We start from the raw sequence: 13,721 nt of genomic DNA, 5'->3' as shown, positions 1-13,721 counted from the left end.
GGTCTTCTTTGTAGCTTGGTATCTTATTGCCACAAGGAATCTGTTCCTTCAGTCTTAGGATCTCTGCTGCAGCATTAATGCCAGTCAGTTGTTGCGTCTGAACTGCTAAGGGAGGGGTATAAATAAACTCCCATCCTGTTGTGGTCAGGACCTCAGTGTTTAAGGTTTCTCTGGGGTTCCCTGGGTCTACTCGTGTGGGAGTGGGATGGGGGCTTAGGATTTTATTTTTAGTTCTCAGGGCCCTAACTAAAAAACTGTCAGTTGGCTGGACGCGATGGCTCACGCCTGTAATCCCAGCACTTTGGGAGGCCGAGGCAGGTGGATCACCTGAGGTCAGGAATTTGAGACCAGCCTGGCCAACATGGTGAAACCCTGTCTCTACTAAAAATACAAAAAATTAGCTGGGCATGGTGGCGGGTACCTGTAATCCCAGCTACTCGGGAGGCTGAGGCAGGAGAATCGCTTGAACTCAGGAGGTGGAGGTTACAGTGAGCCAAGATTGCGCCATTGCACTCCAGCCTAGGCAACAAGAGTGAAACTCCGTCTCAAAAAAAAAAAAAAAAGTCAGTTTTGCATAATTAATTTATATTGAGCCTTCAAGTAAAATATTCATCTGTTTGACTTGTACCCAGAAGTTTCAAATTATGTTTAAGTTCATGGGTAATTTGACTTCTTTTTGTCTAAATGAATGGAAATTATCTTATTGTATACAGTAGACCAATGAATCACAACGTTCTCCAGTCTCAGGCAAGCTGGTGACTTTCTGCTCTTTTCCCACAGCGGGACGACCCTGGGACAGTCTCCACTGGGGCAGATCCAGCTGACCATCCGGCACAGCTCGCAGAGAAACAAGCTTATCGTGGTCGTGCATGCCTGCAGGTGGGGGCCGGGGTCGCCACGCGCCCGCTGCTGTGCTGCTGAGTGTGGATGCTGGATAGGATGATGTAGACACTGCCTTTAGGATTTCCAAACATCCATTTATGTTTCATTTAGAAAGGACAAAGCAATTAAACTTCTAGAGACGGTGCTTGTAAAGGGTGTCACCACTGCGTATGTCACATGACAACGTTTTGGTCACCGAAGTACAACGGTCCCCAAGATCATACTGTATTTTTACTGTACCTTTTATGTGTTTAAATACACAAATATGGCTTGGCGTGGTGGCTCACGCCTGTAATCCCAGCACTTTGGGAGGCTGAGGTGGGCGGATCACCTGAGGTCTGGAGTTCGAGACCAGCCTGACCAAAATGGAGAAACCCTGTCTCTACTAAAAATACAAAATTAGCCAGGTGTGGTGGTGCATGCCTGTAATCCCAGCTACTAGGGAGGCTGATGCAGGAGAATCACTTGAACCCAGGAGGCAGAGGTTGCTGTGAGCCAAGATCATGCCATTGCACTCCAGCCTGGGCAACAAGAGCAAAACTCTGTCTCAAAAAGAAAAAAAAAAAATACACAAATATGTCACAATTGCCTGCAGTATTCGGCACAGTAGCATACTGTACAATTGTGTAGCCTAGAGCAGGAGGAATGTGTGTGTGTGTGTATTTTTTTTTTTTTTTTTTTGGAGATAGAGTTTTACTTTGTCCTCCAGGCTGAAGTGCAGTGGCACAATCTCGTCTTACTGCAACTTCCACTTCCTGGGTTCAAGCAATTCTCCTGCCTCAGCCACCCGAGTAGGTGGGATTACAGGCGTGCACTACCTCGTCCGACTAACTTGTATTTTTAGTAGACACTGGGTTTCACCATGTTGGCCAGGCCTCCTGAGTAGCTGGGACTGTAGGTGGAAGCCACCAGGCTTGGCTAATTTTTAATTTTTTTATGGAGACGCTGGTCTCTAATTCCTAGCCTCCCAAAGCACTGGGATTATAGACATGAGCCACCATGACTGGCCTAATCAGGAAAAATTTATTTTAACTTGTTCGTTATATTAATAAGTATAAAGTCAGGTGACTGTTGCTTTAATTGCATTTGGTTAACAATGATACTGTGGGCTTACGAACTATTTTCCTTTTATGCAATTTTCTCTGTCCTATTAGTGGTTTAAAATATGATATAAAAATTTGGTGCTTATAAGTAGCTGTTGAAAACATAGGAAAATAAAATTAGCACCGTTTGGAAAGATGATAAAACTGTAGAGTTCAATACATCACTCTCGAGAAGTTCATATATTCTTGCCACTAAGGTAATGACCATGGGGGATACTGTTGTAGAGGAGTCTAGCAAAACAGTCCCTCCTAGACTTTGTGGTCAGTCAGCAAGTGAAGAATGTGGGGGCCCGTGCAGCTGGGCACTTGACCGCGTTTGTTGCAAAGGAGCAGCCCCCGTCTGGAGGGGTAGGTACTGTGGGGTGGGGGCCTGGCTTTCTTGGCTGTGAGAGGGAAAATGGCAGAAGCATTATGGAAAGACAACTGTCACTCTGTTACAAGCAGAGACCAAGGACTTAGAACGTCCTCCAAACTCTGGGCTTGAGAAATGAAGGCCAAAGTTGCTGCTGAGAAAGCCACTAAGAAAGGAGTTTGGGAGATGCCACCAGGTAGCCGTCGGGGGAGGCAAAAGCGCCTCACGCATTCTGTTCCTTGTTGCTTCTCGGTTTGTAGATAAACATGAAATCAAAGCTTGTTAAAGCACCTCTGAATGTGCTGCTAATTCTCTTTTTCTCGATCCTAATACCTCGTCTTCTCTGGTTTGTGTTGTAAGAAACCTCATTGCCTTCTCTGAAGACGGCTCTGACCCCTATGTCCGCGTGTATTTATTACCAGACAAGAGGCGATCAGGAAGGAGGAAAACCCACGTGTCAAAGAAAACATTAAATCCAGTGTTTGACCAAAGGTACGGTGTTGTATCCAGCTGAGGATACTGCCTGGTTGAAGTGACGGATTAAGAAGGCCCTAAAGGGTGCCTTTGAATGGCCAAAGCACATAAATCAGCTGTTGAGAAGTTCAGTCAGAAACCAAATGTTAGCAAACATACTTCTCAAAACAAATAAGCATTTTGACCTTCATGTAGCAGCTCTAAATATAGTAAATTCAAGTGACAACCCTGTGGACGTGGAGACTAGTGATTAAATAAAGATCAGGTTGTTGATGGCTCTGAAGAACTCATTTTTCGGGGTTATATCTGTTGACATTTTGGGGGTTATATCTGTTGACACTTAACTATGTTATCAATTAAAACTGAGAATTTAAGGTTACATATATTTTTAATTTTATTTTAAAATAACAGTAAGCCCCAAACATCTTAATGTATGACATATTGGAAAAACAACTGTATTTCCAAAAATAAAAAACATAATAATGAAAAGAATGGTATTATTGTTCTGCATTTTTGCTCATCTCTTTAGTGGTCTGGCTCAAGAGAGGCTGGAGTCTGCTTCTGTGGTCAGGGTGATTTGGTGACCTCCCAGGATGGTCTCAGAGACACCCCCAGGGGTAATTGGCCCCCACTTTTAAAGAGCTGCCAATCTGTACCATTTTGGTATCTTACGTAATTGTCCCCTAGTGCTTCAAAACCCACCTGTGTTTTGGGAAATGATAATAATACAGTTGTATGGTGTCGCTATCTGCTAATTCAGTTTACATTTCATCTTTAAACATCCTCCTCATTCATTGTACTTTCATACAAGTAGCTTTATGTAAAACACACATCAGAAACTGGCAGGCGTGCATCAACCCCTGATGAGGTTGTGCAGAGTGCTCCTACCCATCCGAGGCATTTAAACATCTGGAGACTCCATATGCCTATCTGGGTTTCCAGCTCTGTGGCCTGGGGCAGGCACCCCCCAGCCCCGAGGAGAGACACTCTGCAGGTGCTTTAGTGCAGCCCCCGGCTGAGCATCAGGAGTGCTTTGGAGGCCTTCTCCCTCCTGCGAAGCTGCAAGCACATACTTTTTTTTATTGGAGATAGTGGGAATGGGGCCTGAAGACTAAACAAGACTGAGTGGAAAGCCTGAGTGAGTGGACTGCTCTGGAATTGCTGTTTTGTCAACATTATCCCATATTTTAACCCCCAGGAGGAGTCAGACATGTTCAGAGACGCTCCTCACCCACCCATGAGCGAGCCAGGGACCTTGGGACCCAGACATCTATGGGATGCCAGAGCCTTCTCTTATGTGTGGGAAATGAAAAAAATGCTGGTTTTTGAGTCTTCCTGAAATAGATTAAAACATTAGGTAGAAGAACTCAGTTTTATAATAAAAAACAAACATGACATTTGGAATGATCTCATGAGCAGAAATGCCATTTTTAGTTATAAGAAAATACAGCAGAATGATGGATAAAGTTAAGTAAGGCTCTCGTTTCCTATTTCAGCTTTGATTTCAGTGTTTCGTTACCAGAGGTGCAGAGGAGAACACTCGACGTTGCCGTGAAGAACAGCGGCGGCTTCCTGTCCAAAGACAAAGGGCTCCTTGGCAAAGTAAGTGCCAAACGAATCCTCGATCAGTTCCTGCACTTTGTAAAATTGAACATTTACCTGCAGTGCAGTGTTTAGACCATATCTGTGTAAGCGGAAAGGGTGAACTTACGAGGTCGATGCTTGTTTATAAATCATGGGCTGTAAAGATAGTCAATAAAACATCTGTGCTTTCTGAAGATATTTTAAGTTAAGTCTTCAAATTTTTGTTCAAGTATCACATTGAAGGAAAATAATCTCTTACAATTCCATCTCCTCAACTGACGGTTCTGCTCTTTTTCTAAAATTCATTGGCTTTATTTATCTGAATTTCTTCTAGTCTTTGTCCATATTCACATTTCACTTTGGCATGTGGGTGTATGTTATTTAAGAATGAAAGTAGGGTTCAGTTGGGGAGGAGGAGATTTGAGTCACAGGCATCATTTCGTCAGCTGTGCTGCTATGGAGGGCACGTGGGCCAACACTCCTGTGAGTTGTCTCCGCTGATATTCCGTCATAGCTGAATTTTAAGACTGCTGGTTGCATGAAGGATTTCTTAGATGTACTCAGCGATATAGCTTAACAGGTGCTCACAGGGGTAGAAAAGATTGAAAAAATAAGAGCCTTCAAAAAAGGAGAGTACATATTCCTAGATGAAAACAGAAGATTAGAGAGATGAGAAGAAGTGGTAAAAGATCTAAAAGACATTGCCTTAGCCTACTTTATGTATTTGTTTATTTATTTAGAAACAGGGTCTGTAGAAGCACAGGCTGAAGTCCAGTGGCGCGATTGTGGCTCACTGTAGCTTCGAATGCCTGGGCTCCAGCAATTGCTGTCTCAGCCTCCCGAGTTGCTGGGACCAAGGTGCGTGTCAGCACGCCCAGATAAATTTGTTTTATTTTTAGTAGAGACAAGGTTTCACTATCTTGCCCAGGCTGGTCTCAAACTCTTGGGCTTAAGTGATCCTCCCATCTTGGCCTCCCAAAGTGCTGGGATTATAGGCGGGAGTCAGTGCCCCCAGCCCAGCCTACTTTAACTGCTTTTTTAAAAACCCACAGGTGTTGGTTGCTCTGGCATCTGAAGAACTTGCCAAAGGCTGGACCCAGTGGTGAGTGTCCCTGCTGCAGAGAACCCGTGTGTAGCTAAAAACGCTTTCCCCGCCCGGTGGGTAGTGTCCCCCACAGACAGTGGCGGAACCCCTCACGTATCTGATAGGCTTTTCCTACTTGGTCCTGTATCAGTCACCACCTTCCTGTCACTGTCTTTCTCAGGTATGACCTCACGGAAGACGGGACGAGGCCTCAGGCGATGACATAGCCGCACCAGGCAGGAGGGGTGCTCTTCAGCGTAGCTCTCCACCTCTACCCAGAACACACCCTCTCACAGACGTACCAATGTTATTTTTATAATTTCATGGATTTAGTTATACATACCTTAAAAGTTTTATAAAATTGTTGACATTTTAGGCAAATTTGGCCAATATTATCATTAAATTTTCTATGTTGGATTTCCTCTAGGATTTCGCCAGTTCCTACAACGTGCAATAGGGTAGCAGTAGCTCTTGTGTCTGTGGACTCTGCTCAGCTGTGTCCGTAGGAGTCGGATGTGTCTGTGCTTTATTATGGCCTTGTTTATATATCACTGAGGTATACTATGCCATGTAAATAGACTCTATTTTTTATAATCTTTACATGCTGGTTTAAATTCAGAAGGAAATAGATCAAGGAAATATATATATTTTCTTCTAAAACTTATTAAATTCTTGTGACAAATAATCATTTTCATCTTTGCAGCAAAAAGTTCTCAGTGACCTATTTTGTGGTGTTTCTTTTTGAAAAGAAAAGCTGAAAGATTATTAAATGTTAGTATGTTTCTGCCCATTATGAAAGATGAAATAAAGTATTCAAAATATTAACATTTTCATAAATATAAGGATGTATTATTGAGAAGTAAGTTGAAGGGCTTATAAGGAAAAATGTTCTATAACTGAGTAATATAAGATATTAAGAGAATTGTCATGGTTCATAAATCACATTGTACTAATCTGAAATTTCTTACATAAAAATGAAATGTCTTATGTTCATTTTAATTGCTGTTGTAACTTACTCATGAAACAGTATACAGACACCTTGTACTTTTCCTAAACTGTAAGAACAGACTTTCAATGTTAGCAATTAAGCTGTTGTCAAATAATCAGTCATGAGCTTTGTTAATTTTCAATGTTTTCCCAGCCTATAAAAAAAGGAAGGTACACGTTGTCCTTTTAAAGGTTGTGAGGTAGATTGGGATGAGTAGACAGGATATTGCATTAAAAATTGAAAGCTCGATCTCATTATCATCAGGAACCCCCAGCGTGACCTCACACATAGGATGTGGGACCTTTGAGCCGATGTGCACTGGCCGCCACCAGGGTTGGGGGCACCACAGCTGCGAGCCCGGCCCCTGCTGTTCTCAGCAGCCACTTCCCAGGCTGCCTCACTTTATGCCATGACTAACCTTAATATTGGGATATTGTTATGCAATTTTTATTTTGTTTAGACTATTAAAAGCAGGTTTCTGTACTTAAGAGTCCCCCAGACCTCCTGTGAGGTGAGGCTCTGTTGCAGTGTCATAGGCTGTGTGTGTCTAAAGAAAGAATGCATGTATGTAGACGATTAAGTGTATATTATAAGCTGTATGCTGAAAATGGCTTCCATAGCCATGAGAACATCTTAAAACTATGTATAAATATATTAAGGAAAGTATAGCTTTGTAATTTAAATTGGAGCTCTTAGCTTGTTTCATGGAACTACACAACTTGTGGGTAACTCACGTGACCAAACAAACCAAAGTGCCTGTGACGGGGCGGGTGGCGTCTACCCACCCTCCGTTCTAGCAGATTCTTATTTTGTTTGAATTTATAAACGAGGCTGGTGGCTGTCTACCCACCCTCCCTTCTAGCACATTTTTATTTTGTTTCAATTTACAAAGGAGGCTGGTGGCTGTCTACCCACCCGGCCTTCTAGCAGATTTTGATTTTGTTTAAATTATAAACGAGGCCCGTGGCTGTCTACCTACCCTCCCTTCTAGCAGATTTTGATTTTGTTTCAATTTATAACTTACACTTTGAACCATGGGTTTACTTATAATGGAGTCTGTAGCTTCACAGCATATTTCATGTAATCATAAAGACCAGTATATTCTCTCCTGCTGAATGGCATGTGACTGTAAAGCCTCTTTATAAACCATTTCCGATGGTAGTAATATAGGATTATTTGGGAAGCGTATCAATACCTTTATAGACACATATGAATGTGTATGCACACAAAACATTTAACTATGGTATTTATGGAAGACAGGTAACAACATTAAATCTAGTTGCTTTCCCATAGTATTAGATTTGTTGAGGGTTTTTTAAAAATCAGGTCTGTTGAAAGTCTTCTGTCATTATCTATAAAGCAGCAGCACTCATGGAAATTGTAGCATGCCAGTAATTTTTACCAACATCCCACACCTCTGAGTTCTGCAGTCCAGTGTGTAATCCGCTCCATGTGTATTTTGCTTAATGGAATGCTTTATTTAAGCACTTAGGCAGAGTAGACACAATTAAAGGTACAAAGCCCAGAGGAAGTGGTTGAGCAGCACCGTGCCTGCCCTGAGGCAGTGGAGTCCATAGCGCTGTCTCCAGGGCCTTGAGTGCCTGGAAGTTCTTGGCCTCCAGTAGCCGTCTCCATTCTCTTTTAAAAAAGGTGGTGATTCTGAGGCACTGAAGTACCTCCCAGATGTGGAGAAGTGAAGCCACCATCGAGGCCACACTCAGCACTCCAGGATCCCAGCGATGTCAGACGCTCTTGAGTTCTCAAAATGTTAATTTTCAGTTTTAAATAATCAGTTTATCTAAGAAAAGGGAATTTTAACTTTTCTACCTTGAGCCAAGCCAATGAAGGGAAAATTAATTAACTTAGTAAATTTGAAGTGCAGCTCTGTTAGCTCGTACATGTGGGTTCTTATCCTGATCCTGTGCCTTAAAGTAGGAAGGTGTTACCAAGTTCAGATTAAAATAGAAGCAGCTGGCCGGGTGCGGTGGCTTATGCCTGTAATCCCAGCACTTTGGGAGGCCAAGGCGGGCGGATAACCTGAGGTCAGGAGTTCAAGACCAGTCTGGCCAACGTGGAGAAACCCCGTCTTTACTAAAAATACAAAAATTAGCCGGGCGTGGTGGTGGAGCGCACGCCTGTAGTCCCAGCTACTATTCAGGAGGCTGAGGCAGGAGAATCGCTTGAACCCAGGAGGCGGAGGTTGCAGTGAGCCAAGATCGCACCACTGCACTCCAGCCTGGGCGACAGAGTGAGACTCCGTCTCAAAAAATAAATAAAATAGAAGCAGCCTTGTAACTGTATTTACCATGATAATATATTCTGCACAGTAAGAATTCCTTTTACAGACATTCTTTATCAAGAGGTCGGCTCTTCTTTTTCAGGCACGTAAGCCAAATGCAGGCCTCTGTGTAGCTGTGTGTTTTTTCTGTGGTTGCTGCATTTATTCCACCTCCAGCTGGACCCCCCACTGCAAATAGAGAACGGTGGGGGGTGGGGGTTAAAAAGTAGAGAATGTCCTTTCTGTTCAACTAATTTCACATGACAGTGCATGTATTCAATAAAACTTTTATGTTAGCTCACTCGCGATTTGTTTTATCTCTGTCTTTTGAAGGGAGGTGTTAAGTGTACAGTCAGATAATCTGAAAGGAGACGTCGTGCACTGTTTCATTTGCTGTCTGTACTCGCGTTTTCCCAGCAGCTATGTCAGAGCAGCTGACATCCTTCCTGTTGTTCCCAGCTCAGTTTGACTCTCCTCTGCCCAGCACATTACACTCTGCATGTCGAAAACAGCTCTTCTAAAGGATAATCATGGGTAGAAAAAATAGACTTCAAATGTGTTTTTAACTAGGGCGCTGAGAAGTGCAGCGGGGACTGCCAAGACACCTGAACGCTGGAACACTGAGGGTGATACTGGAATATCCCTTCCTGTTGCGTTCGTTACTGGTGGTCGGGATCGACTTGAGTGGAGCCCTTGCGCTTTTCCTCGTAGCCCCTCGGCATTTCACACCGGGCACTTCCTTTCTCCTTGACTGGGCCATCCTTCTTGGCCTCTGTAGCGCCTTCCTCTGTATTTTCCTTGCACATTATTGGCCATTTCCCAACACTGTCTTCACCTCCAACCAGACTCAATAACTGGCATAACGTGGGTTTTGGTTCTGATCACTTTATTTTTATGTGGTCTTCTTAATACCGTCAGTACCCTGGTTTCCAGATGTCACTGACACAGATGTTCTCTGAGCTCAGGGCTGGTTCATCCCACTGCATCCCCGTCCTCTGTGTCACATGGACACCTCAAGGCACACCCTTTGTCCGTCTGTCTGGCCATCATCTGTCTTGGTGCTGGAGCTGAGATCTGGACAGCACCAGCCACCTCCCACTGCCTCAGCCCATGTGCAGACAACAAGTCCTTGAGCTCTAACTGGAGAATGCATCCACCTCAACTCTGTCCCCTCAGTCCAAGCCACCGTCCCTCTCCATTTCTCAGTCTTTTCTCCCCTGCCTGCCCCATTTTCCATACAACAGTCAGGAGAATCTTTCAGACACAAATCACTCCCACTCAGCTGTGTTCCACTGCTCAAGACCAAGAGCGTTTCCTGGCCTCTACGGCTGAGTGTTTCTTCTTCCGCTGGGACCCTCACCCACCGTACCTCAACCAATGCCTCTCAGTTCCACGGACGGTCCCTACACATTCCCACTCAACACCCCCAGGCATGCTTCTCCCCGCAAGCGCCTCCACACCTGCTCGGAACCCCCCAACACCTCCACACTGCTCCCCCAGCACATCCACACTTGCTCCTCCCCCCAGCACCTCCACACCTGTTCCAGCCCCCACACCTGCTCCAACCCCCCCACCTCCACGCTTGCTTCTCCCCCCGCAACACATCCATATTTGCTCCTCCCCCCAACACCTCCACACTTGCTCCTCCCCCAGCACATCCACACTTGCTCCTCCCCCAGCACATCCACACTTGCTCCTCCCCCAGCACATCCACACTTGCTCCTCCCCCAGCACATCCACACTTGCTCCTCCCCCCAGCACCTCCACACCTGCTCCAGCCCCCACACCTCCACGCTTGCTTCTCCCCCCGCAACACATCCATATTTGCTCCTCCCCCCAACACCTCCACGCTTGCTCCTCCCCCAGCACATCCACACTTGCTCCTCCCCCCAGCACCTCCACACCTGCTCCAGCCCCCACACCTCCACGCTTGCTTCTCCCCCCGCAACACATCCATATTTGCTCCTCCCCCCAACACCTCCACGCTTGCTCCTCCCCCAGCACATCCACACTTGCTCCTCCCCCCAGCACCTCCACACCTGCTCCAGCCCCCACACCTGCTCCAACCCCCCCACCTCCACGCTTGCTTCTCCGCCAGCACATCCACACTTGCTCCTCCCCCAGCACATCCACACTTGCTCCTCCCCCAGCACATCCACACTTGCGCCTCCCCCAGCACCTCCACTCTTGCCCCCCCCACCAGCACCTCCACGCGGGCTCTTACCATGACTGGCCCAGCTCACATCCACTCCCCGTCACTTCTCAGTTGAAAGTTGATCTCAGTGTCCTGTGAATTTTCTTAGCGTCACGTGTGTTTTGTTTTGTTTTTTTCTTTTTCTTTTTCTTTTTTTTTTTTTTTTGAGACAGGTTCTTGCTCTGTTGCCCAGGCTGGAGTGCAGTAGGGGATCAAGGGATCCCCCCACCTCAGCCTCCCAAAGTATTGGAATTACAGGCCTATGCCACCATCCCAGCCTGTGTTACTTTGATTCACCAAATTTAACGTAATCACAATTTAGTTTTATTTAAAACTTTCCTACATGGACTGTAACCTTTCAAGGGCAGAGATTATGTGAGTTTTATTTAAATCTTTACCTGGTCGCCTATCACTGTTCCAGGCACATGGTAAACCAAATATCTATTGAATAAATGTATAAAGTTTGGCAGACGGCTCACACCTGTAATCCCAGCACTTTGGGAGGCCAAGGCAGGTGGTTCACTTGAGCTCTGGAGTTCAAGAGCAGCCTGGGCAACATGGCAAAACCCTGTCTCTACCAAAAATACAAAAATTAGCCAGGCATGGTGGCGCATGCTGATGGTCCCAGCCATTCAGGAGGCTGAGCAGAAGGATCACTGGAGCCAGGAAGTCGAGGATGCAGTGAGCCATGGTTGCGTTGCTGCACTCCAGGCTGGGTGAGACAGCAAGACCCTGTCTCAAGAAATAAATACGTTTGGCAGACCAAAATATAATTCATCTCTTCTAACAAGTTTCCATTCAAAAAAAGATATATACCTACTAACAGTTTTTAGTGACGACTAAGGAGAAGATACTGCTGAGCGTGATGGATACTATTGAGAGAAAAAGCCAAGGGCATCCTCATCTGAGAAACAGTTGAGACATGAAAGTTGGAAACAACCAGGAAGTCTGCCTTTAACTATTTACTGTTATTCCCAACCTCCTGGGCAATATAATAAAAAGAAAAAAGATTATCTGTAAATTTTTACAAAGAGATAATCATTTTCAGATACAAGATTGTCTACCTGGAAATCCCAATAATAATACTCTGCAAAGAAGGCCAGGCATGGCGGCTCACACCTGTAAGCCCAGCACTTCGGAAGGCCGGGCACGGCGGCTCACACCTGTAAGCCCAGCGCTTCAGGAGGCCGGGCACGGAGGCTCACACCTGTAAGCCCAGCGCTTCGGGAGGCCGGGCACGGCGGCTCACACCTGTAAGCCCAGTGCTTCGGGAGGCCGGGCATGGCGGCTCACACCTGTAAGCCCAGCGCTTTGGGAGGCTGAAGCAGGAGGATCAGTGGAGCCCAGGAGTTTGAAACCAGCCTGAGCAACAGAGTGAGACCTCATCTCTATAAAAATAAAAAAAAACTAGCTGGGTATGGTGGGTGCACACTTAGAGTTCCAGCTACTTGGGAGGCTGAGGTGGGAGGATCTCTTGAGCCCAGGAGGTTGGGAGGCTGCAGTGAGCTATGATTGTGCCACTGCACTTCAGCCTGGGCGACAGCAAGACCCTGTCTCAAAAAAAATATCTGGGCCGGGCGCAGTGGCTCACGCCTGTAATCCCAACACTTTGGGAAGCTGAGGCAGGCGGATCACGAGGTCAGGAGATCGAGACCATCCTGGCTAACATGGTGAAACCCTGCCTCTACTAAAAATAAAAAAAATCGGCTGGGTGTGGTGGCACACGCCTGTAGTCCCAGCTACTCGGGAGGGTGAGACAGGAGAATCGCTTGAACCCAGGAGGCGGAGCTTGCAGTGAGCCAAGATCATGCCACTGCACTCCAGCTTGGGCGACAGAGCGAGACTCAGTCTCAAAAAAAAAAAAAAAATCTAGATGCCGGGCGTGGTGGCTCATGCCTGTAATCCTAGTACTTTGGGAGGCCAAGGCAGGTGGATCACTTAAGGTCAGGAGTTCAAAACCACCTTGGCCATTATGGTGAACCCCATCTCCACTAAAAATACAAAAAATTGGCTGGGCATGGTGGTGTGCACCTGTAATCCCAGCTACTCAGAAGGCTGAGGCAGGAGAATCACTTGAACCGGGGGAGGCAGAGACTGCAGTGAGACGAGATCGTGCCACCTCACTCCAGCCTGGGCGACAGAGAGAGACTCCATCACTTAAAAAAAAAAAAAAAAAAAAATGTGGAAAATATTTGGATGTACAAATCTCTGTGTCGTATACGGTAATGCCAATAGCTATTGGAAAATACGGAAAAAATCATACAGCAGCAGCCTTAGAAGCACAATAGCAGAGATGACCAGCAGCCATGCTGCCTCCGGAGGGGAAAGAAAGAGCTTATTGCTCTTCAAAAGTTCCATCCCCAGGGAATTGTCACTATTTGAACTCTCAGGCTCCCAGGAAAACTCTATCTCCAGGTTGGTCGGTCCAGAAGAATCGGTGGCAGTTGTTTAACATTGCAGCTGCCTGAAGCAGTGGTAGCAGTTGGGACAAACAAGAGGCCAACCAAACACTTTGAAAGGAGAACCTAGGGGATGAGACTGTCCACAGAGGGCTTTGTAAAACTCCAGCATTGCTGGGGTGCTAGACACATGCATGTGCTGGGCTGTGCACATCCCCAGGAAAGACCTGCAAGAGTTCTCATTTCTGGCTGGCATGGAGGCTCTGAGCAAGCAGGAAGTGAAGACTAAGAGAGAGTTGTGAGGTGCCTGCTGGAAGGTTGAAGGCATCCAGCACATATGCAGGGCAGCAGGTGGGAGACCAACTGGTCTGAAGTATTCAAAG

General features: G+C 45.9%; 1 protein-coding gene across 7 annotated transcripts in view; it reads left to right on the top strand.

The window, feature by feature from the left end:
• The window catches only part of ESYT2 (extended synaptotagmin 2), a 96,656-nt gene extending 87,610 nt beyond the window's left edge, over positions 1-9,046 (top strand). For all 7 annotated transcript variants that reach the window (XM_054495216.2, XM_054495217.2, XM_063668059.1 and 4 more), the window contains 5 exons: positions 781-879; positions 2,698-2,829; positions 4,308-4,413; positions 5,448-5,497; positions 5,661-9,046. In XM_054495216.2, coding sequence (XP_054351191.1) covers positions 781-879; positions 2,698-2,829; positions 4,308-4,413; positions 5,448-5,497; positions 5,661-5,706 — 433 coding nt within the window. In that variant the 3' untranslated portion in view covers positions 5,707-9,046. The remainder of the gene's footprint in view (positions 1-780; positions 880-2,697; positions 2,830-4,307; positions 4,414-5,447; positions 5,498-5,660) is intronic.
• Positions 9,047-13,721: the final 4,675 nt, after the last annotated feature.

The sequence above is a fragment of the Pongo pygmaeus genome, chromosome 6, assembly GCF_028885625.2.
Source record: "Pongo pygmaeus isolate AG05252 chromosome 6, NHGRI_mPonPyg2-v2.0_pri, whole genome shotgun sequence".
In the NCBI taxonomy this organism is placed as follows: Eukaryota; Metazoa; Chordata; class Mammalia; order Primates; family Hominidae; genus Pongo; species Pongo pygmaeus.
This window is presented reverse-complemented; position numbering and strand designations above follow the sequence as displayed.